This window comes from Meleagris gallopavo, chromosome 2 (assembly GCF_905368555.1).
Source record: "Meleagris gallopavo chromosome 2, MGAL_WU_HG_1.1, whole genome shotgun sequence".
NCBI classification, from domain to species: Eukaryota; Metazoa; Chordata; class Aves; order Galliformes; family Phasianidae; genus Meleagris; species Meleagris gallopavo.
The window spans coordinates 65,655,353-65,677,956 of NC_139405.1; the positions used below are offsets into that span (position 1 = coordinate 65,655,353).

A 22,604-nucleotide genomic window follows, 5' to 3' on the forward strand; every position below is an offset into this window, starting at 1 on the left:
CAACCAGAAGTAACTCTTGTTAACATTTAGATAATGTCCTGGAGGGAAAAAGTATATGCCCTCTTAATTGAAAATATCTGTACAAAACACACTGGAGCCTGAAATAGCAGATCATTATTGATTGCCACAGGAGGAATGAAGCACATAATTTAATTTGGGGGGGGAGGAGGAGGGGTGAAGCAAAAAAAAAAAAGCAAAAAAAAAAAGCTGCCTGATGGGACAGGCAGAGCTCAGCTCTGAAGGAAGAAGTGGATCTGAGGCGCACGGTCTGTGTGAGGGATGTGAATGTTCTCAGGTCCGGGTGAGGGACGGAACCGTCCCCACCGCATCAGTACCGAGACCGCGACCACCTGCACAGCCCTGAACCATCAAGGCCGCTTCCCCGCTTCCCGGCCCGCAGTCCCGCATCCCGGGCTGCCTCAGGCACCCCTCTCCGAGCCCCGCGGGACCACGTCCGGGGCCTCCCCTCGGGACGGCCCCCGCAGGGAGCCCCGGGCCGCGGGACGGGGCGGGGCGGGCCGCAGGGGGCGGGGAACCGGGCCGGGCCGGTGGCTCTTCCCCGCAGCGCCGGGACAGCGGCACTGAGGCTGCGGCCCCACCATGGCTCTCGGCTCCGAGCAGCTCTTCGACTCCCTGGGTCACTTCGGCAGGTAGTGGGGCTGCTGCGTCCCGTCCGGACTCACGCACACACAGAGGGTGACAGAGCACAGCGCTGTGCATCGCACACGCACGCAGCACCGCGTGTAGCGCGGGCTTCTGTGGGGCACCGCTCACACCGCACGTCTAGTGTGTGAGCACGAGTGTGTTCGGCGGCTTTGCTGATATTGGGCGTATCGCGATGCGTGGGTATGAGCGTAAGCATGTGTGTCGGTGGGCCAAGGGGCCTATGATCAGTGGCGTGATGCACAGGACAGCTGTTCTGCGTGGGGTGTGACTGAGCGCCTGCGTGCAGCCCGTGGTTGGTAAGATGAGGTGCCCGGCTGTGTGTGTGGGATGTGTGTGGCTGGTGTGCCTCTGGTTACACGTGGAATGGAGCAGAGGTGGTGGGTGAGGAAATGGAACTTTAGGTCTTGCGAGATGGAAAGATGCACGTCCTCTTGGCATGTTCTGTTGTGAACTCTCTTTGTGCACAAATCCATGTGGGGGGTTTGTAGGTGCATACTGCTCAGACTATGTGTTCAGGGCAGACCCTCGTGTCACAATTTGGGTACAAGTTGACGTGTTGGATCACAGCTTTGTGCTTTCTAGCTCAGTCACTGGTGGGCTAACCACAGTGCTTCCCCCACTGGCACATTCTGAGCATATCCCTGCAGCTCCCTTTAATGGTAAAAGTACACATTTACACTGCACGGCAGGACATACTCTTGATCATTGAATCTTGGAGTGGCTTAGGTTGGAAGAGACCTTAAAGATCACAGAATCATAGAATTGTTTGTGTTGGAAGGGACCTCAGAGATCATCTTTTCCAACCCTTCTGGCAAGGACACCTCCCATTAGACCAGGTTGATCAAAGCCTCTTCAAACCTAAGGCCTGAGTATGTCCAGGGACAAAGCACTGGATTCCAACCCCAGTGCCCGTAGCAAGCAAAGTATTGAGAACTGCTGCAGTTGTTGAGTATGGAAAGGCTATTTCTTTGCTTAACTGGGATGTTTGCTTACAATGAAATCTGCCAAGTTGTGACTGACATGTGTATCCATCTGGACAATATCTTATTCATTATCAGTTCTGAGCCAGCAACAAAAATATTTTATTCTGTGTGTACTAGGAGGGAATTCCTAGCGAACAGATTATTTTGCTGCTGCTGTCACTCTTTTGCCTTGTGCTGTTTTGTGAAAAATGAGCATTTGACGCTGAGTACTGAAATTAATGAAATAGTTTTCCTAGCTGAGAACATTTATCAGTACTTCAGTGAAAGTTTTCATATACTTTTTGCAATTAAAGGGAGAATAATCTGAAGGCCAGATTGTATGAGATGCTGTTCATAGAAGTTGTGTCGGGTTTAGAGCTTTTTGGTGACCTGCAGACTGCTGGAATGTACATAGTAAATAAACATATTACCTGTAAAAAGTTGTCTGCTACATGTACGCTTAATTATAATTCTAAAACAAGTTCTGATAAGTCTGTGCTTGTGCATCATTGTGATACTGACAGATACTAATTTCTTTGATTCATGAAATTCTTACAGGGCCCATATAAACTATGCATTGTGCATGGATTTATTAGGTCTGCCACAACCAGACTTAGCAGTGCAAGTACAAGTGTTACTACATGGGGACTGTTCTGATTATCTTACACTCTGACATATGCAGTAAAGAATGGCCAGTATGCATGTATATATATTTCTGGAGAGAGTATACATGCATGATATATATGCTATGTATAATACGCTATACTATAAAATATGTTACACATCTAATGATTCACACAGAACGCATAAAACTTTCACTTTAAGATAGCTTTGCAGAACTGACATCCACATATATGCTGTCAATATTCTGTTTTCCATTGGACACTCCTTTGGAAGTCTCACTGATGATGCTGTAGTTCTCAGTGGACTCTTGAGACATGCATGAGCAGCCATAAAAATGTATCAGTTGTTCTTTCCTTTGCCCCTAAAGGCAGACTTTGTGCCTTTGTGGTGGGTTGACCTTGGCTGGCTGCCAGGTGCCCACCAAGTTTCTCTCTTGTTCCCTCTGCACAGCAAGGCGCAGGGAGAAAATGAAATCTCAGCTGCTGGGCTGAGATAAAGACAGAGAGATCACTCACTGATGGCTGCACAGGCAATGCTTGGGGTAGATTAATTTAATTTGTTGCAATTAAAAATAGAGTGGCATAATGAGAAACAAAGCTAAAAACACCTTCCTCCAACCCACCCCCTACTTCTCAGGCTCAACTTCGTGCCCAAATCTTCTGCCTTCTCCCCCTGATGGACACAGAGGAACAGTGGATTGGGGCAGTGATTGGTCTATAATGCTTTGTCCCTGCTGCTCCTTTATGGTCGCTCTCTGCCTAGTCCACTATGGGCTCCTTCATGGCTAGACGTGGAGATATACTTTCCGTGGTGCCCATCGGGTGCAGGAGTAAGGCTTGCAGTAACACCTAGAACACCTCCTACCCTTCTTCTGCACTTACCTTGGTACCTGCAGGGCTGCTTGTTTCACACATCTCACTTGTCTCTCCTAGCTGCTGTTGCACTGTAGTTTTTCCCTTTTCAGTCTGCTCTCCCAGAGCTGCATCCAGCATCACTCACAGCTCAGCTTTGGCAGCAGCAATTTGCTTTTGGAGCAGCTGGAGCTGGCTCTGGTCTGATGTGGGGCAGTTCTGGGTTCTGCTCACAGAGGCAACCCTTATCTTTGAATTTGGGAGTGAGTAGCATCTGTGGCCCATCAGTTCAAGAAAGCTGATTTTAACATTGTTTTTAAGTCTATTTCTAGTATATAAGATCACTGCTCGCTATTGTAAAGGTTAATGAAAAAAATCCACCTGTATGCTGCAGAAGATCTTATCTCCAATGGGCTGCCTTAAAGCTCCCAATTTACCTACACTGAACACAATCATTCTGTCATGCAGCAGTTCCTGACAGTCAGTCGCTATGGGTTCTTCCTCTCTGCCCAGCCATTCTGAGTGCAGTAAAGTGCAGGGAAAGGGGAGAGGTGAGTGGCAGGCCCAAGGCTGGTGACGCAGCTCGCTGTGCCCTAGCAGGTCTTTTGGGAAGATTAGTGATTTTAGTCTACCAGCAGGACACAGACCTAACTTACCTGGTTGAGTATGACCAGCAGGCTGTGTGTTTTGCACCTCTGATCTACACCATCACGAAGTGTTGAATGGGGACTAGTGTAAAAAGAAATAGAGGCCCCGGAGCGTGTCCAGAGGAGGACAGTAAGGCTGGTGAGGGGTCTGGAACACAAGTCTTACAAGGAGCAGCTGTGGGAACTGGGATTGTTCAGTCTGGAGGAATCTCAGGGGAGACCTTACAACTCTCTACAATTCTCTGAAAGGAGGTTGTGGTGAGTGGGGTTGGCCTCTTGTCCCAGGTAGCAGCAATAGGACAAGTTGTACCAGAGGAGATTCAGGTTGGATATTAGGAAAAATTTCTTCCCCAAAAGAGTGGTGAGGTATTTTAACAGGCTGCCCAGGAAAATGGTTGACTCACTGTCCCTGGAGGTGTTCGAGAAATGTTTAGACAATGTACTAAGGGACATGGTTTAGTGGGGAAATATTGGTGGTAGGTGGACGTTTGGACTAGATAATCATTTCCAATCATGGTGATTGTACAGTTCTATGTCTTGAGAAAAATGGAGTGCCTCTTACTGTTAGTGTGGAGAGTGAGGAGTTGATTTCCCAGCTGGCACATCCAGGAGCTATGAGGTGCAGTCTGCATGGTACATAGAGCTTTCTCCATGATTTATAGTTTTTAGATCTTGGCTTATACTTTATCTAAACGTGGGTGGTGGAAATTGTCAGGAGACAGGACAGTTGGGTGTCACTAACACTATTTCCAGGCTTTGTAATGAAATATTTCTAGATTCTTGTAAAAGATTGTTCTTTTAAACTATCCTTTGGGTTTGGTTTGCATTTGCTTTTGTTCTTTTTTTTTTTAACCAAATGAAAATAGCCAGATTTTCAAATGTTAGTTTTATAAATGAAGTATTGTACTAACTGTTGGACTGTTTAACAAATTGGCAATGACTGTTTTTTATCTTTATTGAAATGTTTACGTATTTGTTTGGGTTTAAACATCTTCACATGATTGCCTTGCACAAGCTTGTCACCTGGTGAATGGGTCTGCTACAGTTGGGACTTCAGAAACAGCCCTGACCAGACTTAGCGGTGGCCTATGGGAAGAGGAGAGAGTCAGGACAGGGTGCCTGCTGGGGCAGGATGCTCACCTCTTGCACCCGGACTTGGGCTCCATGAGAGATTATCACATTTTTCAGCAGTTAACAGAAAGCAATGCTTTCTGTTAACTGCCCCCAACACTTCTCTAGGGGCCACAAATAGATTGGAGACTATACTTAGCTTGTAAAAAACAGACTTTACTTTAGGAGAGTTTTTTTCAATGGATGTTTGCAATGGAATCCCTGCCTCTCGGTACCATAAAAGCAGTATTCGAACACTCAGTGCTAAGACCATTTCTCTTCTCCCTACATTCTATGGCTCTTGTTTCATTTCTAAGGCCTGCCCCAAACCATCCGTCTTCTTTTCACGTCTCAGAACTTTTCCAGGCTCCTATTTTCATTCATTTATTACCTCTCTTGTTTCATAGCTTCCAGCTCCTCTTGAGATCTGATTACATCTTCTGCAAATTGTGATACATACATGATACTTTCAGAAATTTTCCAGAAATTATTGGATATGTATCAAATAATAAAGAATCTCAAGTATCTCAAAGTAAACGCTCACCCATTTCTTTTCATTAAAGAGATAATAAGGATACTTTCAAGCAATGTTTTTTCAAACTCACGTTTTACCGATGTCTTGAGTGATTCTTCCCCAACAGAAAAAGACTTTTCAAGCAAGTGTACTTGCTGGACATGGAAAAAGTTGTGTTTTTCTTTTCCACGCTAGTATGGAAAAGCAGGTAATCATGTTCAGCATTTGCACACAGATTAGGCTTGACTTTAAAAACAGAAACATTATAAGCATTTTCAGAAATACTAATATAACTAGTGGTTAGTACATCCTACACAAAATTAACATTTGTAAACAAAATGAATTCCTGTTTAAAATTTGACATTTTGCAAAAATGAGCGAAATGCTGTCGTTTTGAGATTGCTAGCTAGATGCATGCTAGCTACTTTATACAATGGACAAGTTTGTAGCAACGTGTCTTCATTCAGTTTTGAAAATATGTCCGTGGACAGCTGTTTGCATTAACTGGAATGTGCCAGAGAGAAGAATCTCAAATCTAAGTCCTCCTTTGGCTCCTAGTCAGGGGTGGTGTTTGGCAGGAATGCTTGAGAAATATCCTTCAGCTTTATAACTGTGCTATATTATAATGTCTGAATCAGCCTATGTTTATCTCAGGTGCCCATGGGCTAAAATAAGTGGACCTGGCTGCATTTTAGGAATAATTTTTTTTTTTTTTTTTTTTTTTTTTTTTGAGTGTCCTGATATTTTGTAAGAAAGCACTTGATCCCAGTGGTGGAATAGCATCATAATAACCTCAGAGAAGTGAGACAAGCCATGTGTTTTCACAGAGTAGACTCTAGCAGCTTTGACAAAGCTCTTATTATCTATGCCTGACTAGGCAAAAGTAGAAATATCTTCAGGGCTCAGAACCAAAGGTGGATACTGGCAAGTGCTCCTGGATAATCGGGTTGATGCACTAGCAGTGCTGTCTGCAAGAGGTACTCACTGTAGTTGCAGGGATCCAGTAAAGCTGGAGGCAGCCTAGCACAGGATCTGCTCAGACAAAACTGTACTGCATCAGAATGTGCTGGCAATCTCTTCCAGCCTGCTTCTGGAGGGAATAAGTGGATTGTAACAGTGTGTGTTACAAAGTGTGTTCCCTGTAATTTGGTGCCTGGTGAAAGCTCTATTGCTTCTATGAAAGCTCTGTGAATAATTTTTTAATAATGGTCATGATTTTCTACAGTACAAAAATTCCCCCAAGTTGGAAGGAAATGTTTTATAAAATGGACTTGCTCAGGAGAAGCTTGGCCAGTGTATTGCAGGAGGTGAAATGATTCAAGTACAATATAGTATTAAATTTAAGGAATTCTTTGAAAGTTCCAGAAATGTTCAGTATATGCTATAAAAATTTCTGTGCTAATATGCTGCCATATGCAACAAGTGCAGAACTGAAATATGTACACAGCTGATATTTTATTTCAGGTTGCTTGAGAAAAATTAGCAATACATAAAAAATTTCAACTTCATGAGGTCTCCATTTCAAAGACCAAGACTAGAAACAGTGTGACGACAAACTGTACAGGACAGAGACTTACAAGTGCTAATAATGGTTGATCTGACAGTGCATATAACTTGGGAAGGAATCCCATTTCTTCGAAAAATACTGAAATTACCTAGAAAGCTAATATATGCTTTAGTATCATATACTGATAGCCAAACTGTAATGCTCAGCTCACTCAGACCAGATGTTCTCTGAAGTTCATGTGCAATGAAAAGGTGATTTGAGGAATCTAGATGAGCAATCAGTTGGATCAGAGACTGAGCTCTTTCCTCAAGAAAATGTTTTCACTAAGAGGAGAAGCTGGGATTCCTCTTCCCATTACTTGGAGACATCACAGTTGTCTAGCATCAGAGGTGCTGCCTCAGCAGTGCTGATGAGATGGGAATAACGGCCACAGCCTGGAGAGTAGATAGAAAGGGCTGATAAGGCAGGAAGAAGAAGAATACAAATACCAGAAAGATCGCTCAGGAAACTGATCTATAAAAAATATGGCCTATACTGCTTCATGAAAAGTAGTCAGCACCACACTTGGATGGAGCACAGTACCATCCCAGTGTGTTGTATCTGTGATGGCTGATCTTTTCCACCCATGTAGCAACCTCTTCTCCTGTCTAAGCTGTGAAAAAGATTTGGAAGGCTCTGCTTACCCGCTTGATCCATCCATCTTGTCTGTGTTAGCTCTGTTAGGAAGAAGTTAGTCATCCAAATCAAGGCTCAATAGAGTAAATAAAATGAAATAAAGATGAGCTCACCAGCATTAAGGCATGTAGTACAAACTTCAGACATCTTCCTTAGTCACCTTGTTAGAGAAGATAATGAGACTCTTTAAAGTTGTGATTCATGACTTACGTATAAAGTTGTGATTCATGATTTCTGACTTATTTTCAGTGAGTGCTTCTGAACAGGCAGAATGGGGCTCCTATATTTGTCTGTGCTTCTGCACTGAGTGAAAAGGGAATCTAGATAAGTATAAATGGGTATGGATACATACTGTATACAGTATATTGCCTCCAAATGTATGGTATACATCCAGAGTCTTTACCTTTAACTTTAACTAGTTCAGGCTTAGCTAGGAGGTTGGGATGTGGGAGATACTTCTGGCAGCATACTTTCTGTCTTACAGGACTAGCCAGCATCGAGACAACACAAAGCAGGTAACCCAGTGTTTGCACTGCTCTGCTCTATGTCAGACATAAAGTTTGTCAAGTATGCAGCAACACTACTGTTGCAATACTTGATGCCTTGGTGGCTTTCCATCAGCAATACTTGTTGTCAGTTCCTTGAATACAAGCAATTCTAGTAAGGCCAGCTATTGAAATGCCAGCATTAAAATCAGAGAGAAGGAATCAAAACTGTTCTGGAAACACAGAAATGCCAAAGGCATAGATAGCAAGTAAACAAAACAGCAACTGACATTCTGGGAAGGAAAACAGGAAGATTATGTAGATATTTAGCACTTACAAAGTAGGCAAAAGTGTGTGGGTTTTTTAGCCTCTAAATTGCAGGTGTAGATCTTTTTGTTCTTGGTGAAAAATCAGAGAATGATACTATTCATCTACTGTTCAGATAGCCTTTGCTCTATAAATATTACCATATCTGTAACGTAACATTTCATTTGAATGTCCGTCTAGTACTAGAGAGAAAGTCAAATATGAGAGGTGAAAGATAAGCAGTAATAAATAAGCAATAGTCAAAAGCATATTCTGCCATGAAGCTACTGAATTTATAGTGAAATTATACTGATGAGACCACATTCACTTAAATAGCTCTTCGTGTCTTAGACTCCAAAAAAAATTGCTATTTGGATATTTTTTGATGTTTGGATCTTTGGATCTGGTTTATATCAGGAAGATGGGAAATGGTAAGAAACTTCTTTCAACTCCACCCTTCTGAGAGAGAGTTGTTGTTTGGTCCAGGGTTAGAGCAATTGGAACCTCCTAAGGCTGATACTTGCTTCTTAGGCTCCTTGCAAAGCTGTAGTCCTTATAGTTCAAGGTAGCTGATCTTTGTTCTGTCTCTTATCCATTTACAACGGGTGCAGACAGTACAAAAGTAGATCTGTGAAGAAGAAACCTGGCAGGTCTGAGCAGAATCCAGTTTTTTTTTGTTGGAGTCTTGTGGAGAATGGAACATTCTGTATTTCTTGCAAACACGTAAGGTTAGAAAATGTTAGAAAAGCAATGTTCTAGTTCATTCCTTTGTACCATAAGAGAAGGACTCAAAGAACGCACCTGACACTGCTGTGGAAGAATAACAAGATAAAAGAACATTACAGAACATGTTAGTAAGGTGTTAAAGTGCATTTGTGATCTTGGAAACAGTGAAATATGTGGTTTGTATTTCTTTGTTTTTAATTTAAATTACTTTTGATGTTAACTGTGGTGGAATCATTTTCCTTGAATGAGAAGAAATTGAAAGGTGTCTGCTTGTCACTAGGAAATCAAGAACAATATAAAATAACTCTTGTTTGTTGGTGATGGAACAGATAAATGACCAGGTTGTAAATAAGCTCTTTGTCTAACTAAAATGAAAGGCAGTATTTTAAATACCCAAGATCGATTAAATTGATTCTCGTTATTTCATCTAATGTATGTACTCAACAATGTGTAATTTTTCTCTGGTGGCCTTCTATGATGGAGTGATGACATTGGTGGACAAAGCAAGGGCAGCTAATGTCATCTACCTGGACTTGCACAAGGCCTTTTGCATGAACTCATGCCTTCATCTCTATCTCTAACTTGGAGACATATGAATTTGAAAGGAAGACTGTTGTGGAAAAATAATTGGTTGGTTGTTGCAGCCAGAGGGCTGTGGTCAACAGTTCATTGTCTGTGTGGAGACCAGTCATGAGTGGTTTCTCCCAGTCTTCAGTCCCAGTTTCAGTCTTGGGTCTTCATTTTCATCTTTGTCAATGGCAGCGGGATTGAGTGTGCTCTCAGCAAGTTTACTGATGAAACTAAACTGAGCGATACAGTTGATAAAATGGGGGAGATGCCATCCAAAGGGACCCAGACAAGGTCGAGAAAAGGGCCCACATGAATCTAATGAGATGAATAATGCCAAGTGCAAGGTGTCGCGATCTGGGTGATCCCAAACAGGGGAGAAGAAGTCATTGAGAGCAGCCCTGCAGAGAATGACTTGAAGATTCTGGTGGATGAAAAGCTTGACATGAACCAGCAAGATGTACTTGCAGCTCTGATGGCCAGCCCTACCCACGGCAGGGGATAGAATTAGATGATCTTTAAAATCCCTTCTAATCCAAGCCATTCTATGTTTCCATGATTCTTCTTAGAGAAGAGAACACAGAAGTATTTTCTTGTCCCATGAAAACAGTTAGGTTAGCAGAATCAGTATCCAACAGTGAAAACTGGAAGAAGTGTAAATAAATAAAAACTGGACAGAAGATCATGCCCAGGCTGCTAAGCAATGCAAAATGAACTGAAAAGCTCTGCATTCATTTGGGAAGGTCCTATGCGGCTGATTCACCATTGAAGGAGAAGCAACTGAGCACTTCTATTCAGAGAAGGCTATATATTTGCAGTGAAGAGGGGCAGTTTGGAGGAAAGGTGAGCTGTGAACCTGCAGAAGCTGAAAGTCTTCTTGTGCTCAGTAATCTTCTTAAATGTTGGTGTAGAGATAACTTGCCATGTCTTGGAGAATACAGCCAATTGGGGATACTAAGATGGCTAAGGAGACAGAATATTGGTGGGACAGACCATCTGGCCTTGGAAGAGCCAAGAGAATAGATAAATAAGAGACAATACATAGACTGTACCACACAGTGCATTTCATCAAATCTGCATGAATATGCGTGGGGAATTGTAACTTTTTTTTCCATCAAAGAATCTCTGGCTGAAATGGAGTTGCGTTTCTGTGATGTTTATGCTGACCTCATCTCAGATTTTAGAAGACGTGTTATTGAAGTGTCATCCAGTGTGCTTGAATTGGTTAGTCTTACTTGTTTTAGTTTTTCGCAGGAGATCTTCTGAAACTCAATGAAGAATGAGAAGTTTTATAAGCATTTTCCTAGTGGGAGATAATTAGATTTCTCATCTAGAACCAATCTTTATTGGTTAACAATATGTGGCACTGTTATGAATAGGGATTGGAAAATACAGTTCCTTTTAATTACTACAGCAGTAAGGCTTAATTATTTTGTAAAATAGGAAATGTGCTGGCCTTTGAGTGTTTTATATTTCAGCAGCTGTGGGTTCATGAAAGCTGCAGGAGCAGTTCTGGATGTAGGCAGTGAAATGTGGAATCCCTGCCTAGGAAACATAAAGGTGTCTTACACCTACACTGTCATGTCTTAGCATTAGAAAGGATGGTCAGGAGTTGGTTGCTCTTCATGATGTGTGAGGTTACAGGGATGTTCAGCACTTCAATACAGTTGTAACTAGGCTCTGCAGGGAGAAGGTAAACAGGTCATTGTAAGAGTATTAAAAGTGTCTGAATAAAAAAGGGGATTGTAACAAATAGCAGTTCCTAATACATTTTTGGGTATTGTGCAATTAATAATGGAATACATTCAGTTAACCAAAATCAAGTAATGCAATGCAAAGCAACTGAAAGCAACTTTGATTTTCCTTAATTTCAGACTTAGAGGTATACAGAAAAACATAAAACCAAAGTTAGGTGAAGAGTTCAAGAGAGGAAAAAAGCTGGCAGTAATTATTGGAATCTTCTCATGATTGACATTTGTTTGCTGCAGTTGAAAAGGAAAACAAATATTAGCAATATATTTGTAATAGGGCAAAAAGAGAAAGTTCACTTCCTCTTATTGGTAAAGATTAAAGATTTTGAGTAGAAAATATCTTTTTTTTCCAGCATTATTATTATTATTTTTTAACCATACTTTTACTCATTTCCCAGGAAATATAAAATTAAATTCATTTAATTACACTGGAATTTACAGACAAAAATTTGTTATTTGCTTTAATTTAAGGAGAGTTTTCTTCCCGTCCTTGTGCTCATGTCAAAAATTATTTACATAGACACTGCAGTACAAAGGACCTGCCATAGTTGCAGCAAAAGATAAACATTTCCAAAAGATAATATAAGAATTAATGGTATTCTTCTTGCAGTACTGGAGATATATCTCAAATACCACTTTTTATGGTAGCTGACTACAGTGTCTTTTTAATGATTCTTTGAGGTAACGTTAAAATGATGCGTATAGATAAAATTATAGTAGAAAAGGTTGCTAGTGTAGATGGAAAATGTTTTCTCATATAACTAAAGCTGGAAGTCATTTACTTTGACTGAGTTTGCTGTTCGGATGCTCAGATGCAGATCCATAATGAAACGATAGAAATAGAATCCTTCACAGGATCAGTTTTAAAATATTGAAGGAATGATTTGCTGTCTGCTGTTCAGTGAATGCATGTTGCTGCAGAATGCATATTGTCACAATGATGGTGCATAAATCCCAGCACCCTCTTAATTCCTATAGGCTTTTTTATTCCCATTGGCACCTGTATTGTTGGTACGTTTAACTGCATTCAACACAGCGTCTTCTCCTCCTGAATACAGATTCTGGAAATGACCCTCCTGCTGATGGGTGCCGGGACTATCATTTGTGTAGTTTAAACCACCCAAACTTTTGACTCTGTAAGGCAAGCAAGGCCATGTCTGTTGTATATTTAAGACTGGTTCCAAATCTGCATCTCTGTACCATAGCAAAAATACTTCTGTGTCTCATTGGGCTCCTATCAAAAAACAAAAGTGTAAATGTAAGTAATCACAGCTTGTTGGTTTAGAGTGGAAAGAATGCTGAATGGCTTTTCTCACATTTAAAAAAAAAAAAAAGAAGTGGAATTCACAACTGCAAATAGTCACTAAACACAAATTCTTTTATAAATGGTTAAGTATCTGGAGGTTTCATTTCACTGAATCCATGCTGTTGAGTGTATACTGCACAACAGCAACATGCTGTGTTTTCTGACTTTGCTCTGGTTTGCTAACAGGGTGGTTGAAAAGGCAGACAGTAAAAATAGTTCTCGTAAATCCTGTGGAATAGTACAAGTGTTTGCTAGTCATAGATCAACCGTGTGACTCTATCCTACGCTGGAAGGTTTTTTAAAGTATTATACTAGCTTTTGAGGAGCATCTAATAGATTTGCCATCAATTCCCCCTCTCCTCTCTTTGATGGATAGACAAGAAAACAAATTTTACCTGGAAAATATTTTGTGTTACATAAAATTGTCAAAAACCACATTTTGAATTATTGTCTAACAACACATTTTGTCTCAGGTGTGCACTGCAATAACTGGCAATAGTAAAAGTTCTCTGAGGTAAGGATTTGCCCTCTAACTGTCACGTGGCAGTGTCTACTTCAGACATTGCCTCCCAGATGAACTACCTTGCAATCAGACTGCTATTGACTGCTTGTGTGGATGCAATGGAGATTAGATCAAACAACTGATCTGGCTTGTTTGTTTTTTAAAATTGTCTCTTTTGACATCTTTTTTTTTTTTTTTCTTCCAAGTTAGATCAGTTTCCCAGATAAAATTTGCAGCTGGTCCACATAAAAAGTACCACCACAACTGAAGAGATTCTCAGGGGATCGCTATGCCTGAGGGAATAAATAAACTGTGGGAAAGGAGAAAGGAAGAAATAACTTACCAGGACAGTGCCACAGGGTATGTTGTGTCATGAGATGATAGCCACAGTGACAGTGGTCTGGGATCTAGTTCATTATCGTTAGTGTTTCTTCAATTCAGGTACTGAAATTATGATATTAAAATTTGCTTTTCTTAGATCATAAAACCTATGCAGAAGGATCAGAAAATATGAAGGTGCTCTATTTTTACTGTAAGCTGTAAACTGGAAAAAGAATAACCGGGGAGAAATTTCACAAAATACTTTAAGAAGGACTGGCACATTTTCATGCTGTGTCTTGCTCAAGCTTTTATGAAGACAGTTTTATGCTCATTTGACTTCTGGCATTCATTAAGTGCCTCTGCACTGGAGCAGTAACCTACAAAGTCTTCTTGACTTCTATATTTGACACTCCTGGCAAGAGTGACAAAATGTACTTGCCAAATAATTATCTCCTGTGGCAAGTCACTGAAGAGATGGAAAAATACTGTGAAAAGCAGGAGATAATTGTAGATTTTAGGATAGTCTTCATGTTCACAGATCTTAAAAATAAAAATGAAAAATTTTAAATTAAAATACCCCACATAGAAGACTCCTTGCAACAATATACTTTACCTAATCCGATATGTGTATGTGAAGGTAACAGGCATATAAAATATCCTTTCCAGCGACTGCCTTTTTTGAGTTCAGTAGAGGAAAACAGATGACAGACTTTGCTGAGAGAAGTCTTGCCTTCTTTTGGTGAACGCTGGTTGTATTTATTGCTGCTGCAGTTCAATTTTCTTAACATTTCGGTGCATGAGCAGCAGTATCTCTTATGTCAGGGAAATTTAACTTTTAAAATGGAGTTTGGTGAGATTGCTAAAAGGATTACATTACGTGGTTGCCTGCAGTTGAGAGATTTAAGCTTAGTAATAGAGGAGTTTCTTATCTGTCCAGTGTTCTTAACTCAAGAATTAGGGAAAGAGTTAATCATTTACAGCAGACAGCAAAGACAGCATAGACTTTAACCAGGGTCAGCAAAGTGCAGGGGTTCTGCTGTCACCTCCTGCCCCAGCACAGCCTGCTGCAGGGAGTGCCCCAGGGCCACCAAGCTGCGGGCTGTCTCCCACAAAGAAGAGATGCTGCCTGAGTGTGGGCCGAGATACAGACCCAGGATTTTAAGGCCAGGAAGAGCAGTGATGTGTCCTGGGACACTCAGTTGTTCGGAGGGAGGAGGCCTGGCTAGCAATGGAGCAGGGAGCATCTCTGTGTGCCCCCTTGCTCAGCACTGTCTGCTGTTCTAGCAAACCTCTGTCTACCACGTGGCTGGGCCCATGGTTTTCTCTGTCTTTTGTCAATCTGCAGCTGCTCTGGCAAGAGAAGTTCAATGTGTCTACAGTACTTTTCCATCCCACGTATCATCCTCCTTACATACTTTTCATGCTTTCTATATGTTGTCACTGATGGCCTAATTAACTCCTTTTTGGTAACTATGGGAGTTATCCAATTTCCTGACCTCTGTGCATTCAGGCTTTCTGGAAACAAAGTTCCTGATATCCACAGGAGAAACTCAGCAGTTCACAGGGTTGAGCGTTTCAATCTGGCATTGGCAGAGATGCCATCAATACACTACTGTAGTCAGCAGTGAATTTTGCCTTCACAGCAAAGGTGAGCTTTCAGGTTTTGGGGTTGTATATATTTTCAGAGTGAGCCCTAGCCAGCCCATTGTGGAATTTTACTGGAGAGAACAGTGGGGAGCTTTTACAGACAGAAAAGCAGCCACTCAGTGCGGAGGCAGGGCTGTGGGTTGCCTTCAGCCACTGGTGAAGTGGCTGCCAGACACGTCTGTAGCTTCACATCCAGCTGTATTCTCTCCTATTCCTTGCTTCCTCTGCCTGCTCCTTGGCTTCTTTATTCAGCTGTGAGAGGTTAAAAACTGCAGTACATCCTTCGGGATTCAGCAACAGCATGACTATTCTATTGTGAAAACACACGTTTTCACACTCTAGTTAGAAATGGCATGAATTATGTCTGTTACCACCCCTCTGGAATTCTATTTTACTTTTAGTGCTTGCTTAGCATAGGTGCTACAAATGAGGTAAGAAAAATAATTACATTGTAGAGCAGATTTCTTTGTTGGAGCTGAATAAGATTTTTGTAACACTGAAAACTGAAGAACGTTTTTACAAGAACCAGTTACATCTAGTTATAAGTTAAGCCCTTGAAAGATGGGAGAAATGTTGCATGACACAGATACTTCTGTAAAATAAATCCTTTATTGCTTTTTGTAAAGGTGGACACTGTTCAGTAGGACACTGGAAAAATGAGGAAGGGGTGAGGGATTGTAAATTACTTAGTTTTATAAAGCAACTAGAGGGGAAATCTGATAATTCTCTATGAAAAAATGATAAAAGACAAGGCAGATTTATTCAAGGTTGCACAAGGATGTTTTATAAGCAGCTAATAGTCTCACATTAAAAAAGGGGACATGGAGATTAGATTTAATGAGAAATTTTCCAAAAGAATGCTTTGACAGTGGAGCAGTCTGTCAAAATGGTTATTGAAGTGCAATCATAAAAGGTGTTCAGGAAGATATATGGTGAAACTCTCAAGGGAGAAGTTAGTGCAGAGATTAGCTAGGACTCATCAAAATTACTGCCCTGGTTATGCTCTTGGGATTTAGGTTTTACAGAAATAATATAGTGCATTTGTTCCTGCCATCTTCTCAGCCTATATCCTTATAGGTTTTTATCTTTCTTCAAACCTCTCCAACAAGAAAGAGCATAAATGTATTTTTCTTGCTCGCTTTTACTGGGCTCTAGAAGAGAGGTGATGAACTTTATGTTCTTATGCTGGAAGAGCTAATTAGGAAGCTCAAGATGAATGTATGGGAGTCTGAATTTATTTTGCTTTACCTGTGTCTGGGAAATAACAACTGGGCTATCTGACACTACAATTTCTTCACGCGTAATGACAGATATTGCAAATACTGGGCATCCTGGTTCCAGGTATGCCACTCTTTATTAGCTAGTAGAAGATATAGTTGCACTGCTTCTAGGGCTTTAATTTGCTGATCTGCTAGAGGTCATCTAGTCCTGATTTCATCCCATTTTGCATCCTGCAACAGTAGCCCAAGTTTCTGAATTAGCTCTTGCTCTGCTACTTTTAAAAATAGTTTTTCTCTTTTGTTGAGAACATTGCAGTTAAAATAGCACTGAAGAAGATAAATTAATAAATATTACTAACCATATTTCTCCATATTAACAGGGGGACAAAGGATAACCTTTGTTTTTTGGGTGGTTCAAGATAGTTCAAAAGCCTTTCACAGCAGTTTCACTCTTGCTTATGGCTAACTACCTGGTTCTCCAGAAACTGTTCTGACAGAGGATTGATAGGTTTAAGGGTTGCTGTGGTTATGTCCAGTTTCTCTTGACCGTCTCTCTCACACTGTCTGATGGGAAAGAACACAACATTTGTGAGAGTCTTCAAGAGGGAAGTGGAGCCCAGCTTACTGAGCTGCCATTGTGAGCTTAGCCATCCGGCCCTCTCCTCAGACTGCTATGGAAAAATCAGTAGAGCTATTGTCAAGACAAGGAGTGATAAAAAATACTGCTTCTGAACAGCAGCAATGCCATGGGAAAGACAGGAATGGCAAGTTGGTTTACATTTACCAAATAAAGAATTAAGGATCAGACTAAAGACAGAGGATATCGCCCTTGGTCTAAGAAGGTCCTTGCTGCTAAGAAGGCTAATGGTATTCTTGGCTGCATTAGGCAAATAATGGCCAGCAGACTGAGAGAGGTAATCCCTCCCCTCTGCTCAACATCAGTGAGGCTGTACCTGGAGCACCATGTTCAGTTCTGAGTCTTCTGAAACAAGAGAGGCCTGGACTGGAAAATGTCCAATGGAGGGTCAGCAACATGGTGAAGAGGCTGGAGCAACTCTCCTGAGAGGAAAGGCTGAGGGGGCTGGGTTTTCTCAGTCTGGAGAGGAGGAGGCTCAGGGGGGTTTCATTAATGCATACAAATAAAAATGCAGACAAATACAGTGCAAAGAAGGTGGAACTGTGCTCTTTTCAGTAGTGTCCAGTTCTGGCACCAGAGGCAATGGGCACAAACTGGAACACAGGAGTTTTGTCTGAACAGCAGGCAACACTGCTGTGCTGTGTGGGTGACAGAGCTTCCCAAAGAGGTTGTGGAGTCTTCTTCTTGGAGATCTTCAAAAGCCTGCTTTTGAAAAACCTGCTCTGGGTGTCCCTGCTGGAGCAGGGATTGTGCCAGATGGACCTAGAGGTCTCTGTCAGCCTCAGCCATCTAGTGATTCTGAGAGATGGGGATGGTGAGAGGAGTTAGACTACATAACAGAACTTTTCCATTGAAAAGATTAATTGGACATTGTACCCAGCAAAATGTATTTAAATACTTTGGCTCTGCATTGTTTAGAAATTCATTAGAAATTGTGATGATAGATGATTAAAAGTCCTAGGCTAGGTTGTGTTTAAACCTTATCAGAAGAATTCAAGGCTAGATTGCATTCACGTTAGTAGGGGGTGGTCTGGAATTTGCGTTTGTTACAGGCACATGGCATTTCAAGGCAATTGTTTTTTAGGCATAACTTCAGCAGAGACAGCCTCTGACCATGTTTTAAAAAGCTCTTTTTTGTTTCCTGCTATCCAAGTCCAGCATATGCTGCATAAGGATGTATGTGTAGAAACTCACCCAATGCTTCTTCAAATTTGTGCAACTGGTTGATTTCCAGTAAATAAAAAAATGAAAGGAGAAACCAAAGCCATAACATTTTGTTTTGTTTTGTTTTCCCTGAGCAAATGTTTTACTAATTCTGTGCATAATTTTAATAGTTATTAGAGGAAGAGATTCCTTATGTTTAGACTGTGAGAATCTCCTAGAATTTGCAGCGATAGTAGAGTTTACTGCAAGTCTTTTGACATTCAGAATATGTGTGCATTTTATACACAGAGACTTGCTTGCATCTCAAGCATATTTTAAAAGCTGTTAAAATGCCAAACTTCAGGCTATACATAAAACATTCTTTTACTATGTTTGTTTTATGATACCATCTTTAATACATAACTGCATACTCTGCTTAAGCCAGAACCCCCCAGATTTACAGCTATGTAAATTACAAAGCATTTCTCCCTTCAGATTCTTCCTCTACACGTTTACATGTATTATCTCTTTGTCTTTCTGAGATGACAAAGCAAGGTGGGAGATAGATGGAGTAGAGGTAAATGGATACAATGAAGAGAAATGAAGGGCATAATGTGTTTGCTTTGTTTTATTTGACGTGCATATCTCTGTCCCTGAGAAGCCAAATTGCAACATTCTGGTTTCTCTGACCATTCTTTTAACCTCAGGTCTTCTTTTGAGAGATTTTGATGGGATGGGGTTGGAGCTGGGAGGTTATTTCCAACTTCACACTGAAGCTCAGAATTGATTCTTTTTAAATGGTCTTCTCTGTGCAGTCATACACATAGCTAAGAGCAGTATTGATTTTTTGACAAAAGAGATATCTGATATTTCCAGAGGAGAGATTGCTTCTGCTGTGCATCTTTTCTTATCATTGGTTTCTTGCAAGGCCCAGCTTATTTTGAAGCCACACTACATAACAAGCCACTGGACAATAGATAATGCTTCCATTTACAACTTTGCCACAATCATTGGACTGATCCTAGCAAAATAATTGTGTTGATGGTCTTGTGTCTATAAAAAGCTTTCCTTCAGTAAACCTTTTTTACTTCCCTTTGCAGATTTCAAGCATGTGTGTATTTTGCATCTGTCTTTCAAGCTATGTCATGTGGCATCCATTACTTAGCATCTGTGTTCATGGCTGTTACTCCTAACTTTGTATGTGGGATCCCTGGAAATGTGAGTAGCGTTCTCTTCTACAACTCCTCTAAAGCAAGACTAGAGGACATCTGGACAATGTGGACATCAACAGAAAATTACATTGTAGCCCAGCTGGAAAATGGAGAAATCTGGGAACTTAATCAATGCAGCAAGTCCAAACGAGAAGTCAGTTTTGACCTAGCATATGAATATAAAGGCAACAAGTCCATATTTTCTTGTTCTGATGGATTTCTTTATGATGATACAAAATGGAAGAGCACTGTTGTTACGCAGTGGGATCTGGTCTGTGACCGAGAATGGCTGGCAAAATTAATCCAGCCTACATTCATGCTTGGAGTCTTGGTTGGAGCGGTGATTTTTGGTGACATTGCTGACAGGTAAAGTGTCATCCTCTGAGCATTGTACATTCAGACTGCAGTAACTCTGTGCTTGTGTATCTGTTTTGTTATTTTCATTCATTGTGTACAAAGTCAGGTTTCAGTGTTGTTTATTCAGAAAAAGAAAAACTCAGTTTCTTGTTCATATATCAAGTACTAATTTTCCAGTGTCTTTGCTAATCATTTGCTTTTGGAATTTATTTCCTACTTTATATTATCCATTTAGGCTTGGTCCCTCAAATTGCACTGTGCAGCTAGCATTTTGTCCAAAGACCTTTTTTTTTTTTTTTTTTATTTTTATTTAGAGGAATAGTAGAAATATCAAGAGTAAAACCTGGGAGTAAGTGTTCTTGTTTTCCACGAGGAGAGATTCCTCATGATAGCATTTGTTTCTTTCTGGATATGCTAACCTGCTTGAGGTCTATAGGAGGATTAAAACCCATGTGTTTTGAAACAAAAAATGACCTGACCTTTGTCACAAATACAGCTCTCTGGGACTAATGCAAAGGCTTTGAGGGATTGAGCAAGCCCCTTTTTTTTTCCTTGCTGCCTGATTGCAATTTTTGCCTGAAAGGTGAGATTAAACTTCTGCCTCCTGAAGATTAGTCCAGACAGAAGGAAGAAGGGTCATTGCTGTGCTTTGCTGTGGTTCTGCCTACTTACCAGCATGACCAGAGTTCTGCCTGAACCACAGGAAAACCAAAGCCAGCTCAAGGCCCCCACTAGAGCCTTCCTGTGACCGCTGTGCCAAGGCTGTCCTTCATTTGGCCCCTATGGCTCTGCCTCCCCTGTTGTTTTCTGAGATTGTGCACTGAGAGCCAGCTTCACAGACAGTCTCAGAAGTGGCAGTGAGATCCAGGACGCCTAGCCGTGCCTGTCTCTTCATATGACATTCAGTTTCCTAAGCTACACTGTACTGTCCTGGACAATTTATATACTTGTATTTTGATTTGAAGGCTCCTTTAGTGTTATGCATCTCTTTTTCTAGAGGAGCTTGTTTGTTAGGTGGAGGGAGAAGATATGTTCCACAGCAAACACTATGAGGAGGAAAAGGAGGCCAAGCACGTTGTTCTCTGGTTTTCCTTCATTAGCACAGCATTTTGGTCTGGCAATGTGGGAATGCAAAAGCAAAGATGATCTTCCTTTAGTTTGTCTTCTGGAACACATGGAATCAATCCTTCCTCTCAATTCAAGGCTTTGTAAAACCTCATTTAATACAAAACCAGAATATAATACCAACATTTGTTCTGTGTCCCTTAAATAATTCGTTGCTTTATTAATTAATACCCAGACATGATTTATGAAGTTAGGTTCATATTGTTCTCATTTCAATTAATTTAAGCCATGAACAGTCAGTTGAGATAATACATCCTGAGTTGCAGATTTACAACTATGGATTTTACAGCTGAAAGTTATTATTTTCTGACACATTCTGGCTGGTGAGAAATAAGTTTGTGGGTTCCTCCCATTCCCAATTAACAGATTTCCCAACAGAAGAGCCAGCTGAGACTCACTGGGATCTCTTCTGGCAGGGGTCAGAAACCAGATGTGTGTAATGACTCCTTCCTCACACATCTTCCGGATCAGGGCTGGTGAAAGATGGGAGGGTGCTGGAAAAAGCTATGAGGTGTTGTTGTTTGCAAATGAATATCTGAAAAAAGCAAATCTTATGTATTGACTTAATAAATAAGACAGAGTATATCTGCAGATTAGTTATTGGGCAGTTAACCTTGACACTGTTATGTGAGCAATATAATGTCACTTGTAAAGCTTGCTTCTGGCAAGAACTCTAGGAGATTCCATTTTCCTTGAGTTTAGTTGGGATTATTGAAAAGAAATAGAAATTTTCTTTCTCATATGGCAAGGAAAATACAGGAAAGTAATGCACAGTTTTTTTTGGCGAGTGAGAGCCTTAGGTACATATTTTCAGAGTCATTTCCAGACAGGCTCTCTGAAGTTGCAGTTTTATTCTGACAGAATGTTTATAGTTGCTCATCATTTTATTGCTGCTGTGCTTTACAGACTGGGAAGACAGCGCGTTATGTGGTTCACAAGTGCTGGTCAGTTTGTATTTGGCATCACAGTGGCATTCACGTTTGACTACTACAGCTTCGTGATTGTCCGCTTTCTCCTTGCTATGGTAAGAAAGGAGCTCACTGGCTCTTTTACGTGTCTTTTCCTTCCCCTTCTCAGGAAAACCCCTTTTTTTCTTATTTCCTCTTCTACTTCGTTATTCTAAAGCCCCATCTGTTGCACTTATTTCAGCAGAGCAGGGAGAGTCTGAATGTTCTTGGACCACAGCACTTTTCCTCTTTGAATTAATAGAAAGCATCTGTATGAAGCATTGTTTGGTACCTCCTCCATCCCAACCTCTGCTGGACTGGTAATTAAATACCAAGTGTGAGCAGTGAACTCTGGTTTTTACATTGCAACTGGCATTGCATTTCTCCTTGCTGTTACAAATGGAGTATATAGTTCTTAAAATAACAAACCTATAATAAGTATGATTTTTATCTCTGCCATTTGCACCGATGGAGGAGAGATGCACTTTTTCTCTTCTATGCATCTCTTTGGTCTTTTTAACTACATCTGAAGTACTAAATAAATAGGTAGACATGTTTAACACTTAGGTGTTTATACTTAAGGATGTTCCAGTATATGTGTCTAACTATATCTATACATAGATATCTATATATCTTATAAGATATATATGGTAACTGATTTTTACATCCAGAAGTATATTTATAGTCTTTCATTATACAATGCATCAAGACATTAGAAAACTGTCAGAAGAAAAATGATATAAGTTACTTAGAGGAGGTTGGAAATTTGAAATTAATCACATAATTTAATGTGTTCC

At 40.8% G+C, this 22,604-nt stretch overlaps 1 protein-coding gene and 1 long non-coding RNA gene across 4 annotated transcripts in view; one reads left to right on the forward strand and one right to left on the reverse strand.

The window, feature by feature from the left end:
• Positions 1-520: 520 nt before the first annotated feature.
• Positions 521-22,604, forward strand: part of SLC22A16 (solute carrier family 22 member 16) — a 35,127-nt gene continuing 13,043 nt past the window's right edge. Inside the window, exons 1-3 of one of the 3 annotated variants that reach the window (XM_085217477.1) lie at positions 521-650; positions 19,268-19,744; positions 21,767-21,884. In XM_085217477.1, coding sequence (XP_085073603.1) covers positions 601-650; positions 19,268-19,744; positions 21,767-21,884 — 645 coding nt within the window. In that variant the 5' untranslated portion in view covers positions 521-600. Of the gene's footprint in view, positions 651-12,006; positions 13,560-19,267; positions 19,745-21,766; positions 21,885-22,604 lie in introns of those variants that run through there. The other 2 variants (XM_031552514.2, XM_010707486.4) reach the window with 2 other exon arrangements.
• On the reverse strand, positions 6,930-14,413 carry LOC104909836 (uncharacterized). Its single transcript, XR_014881443.1, has 4 exons — positions 14,134-14,413; positions 13,543-13,643; positions 7,670-7,716; positions 6,930-7,315 (listed from the first exon to the last, which is right to left on the reverse strand). It is a non-coding gene; the product is annotated as an uncharacterized LOC104909836 (long non-coding RNA).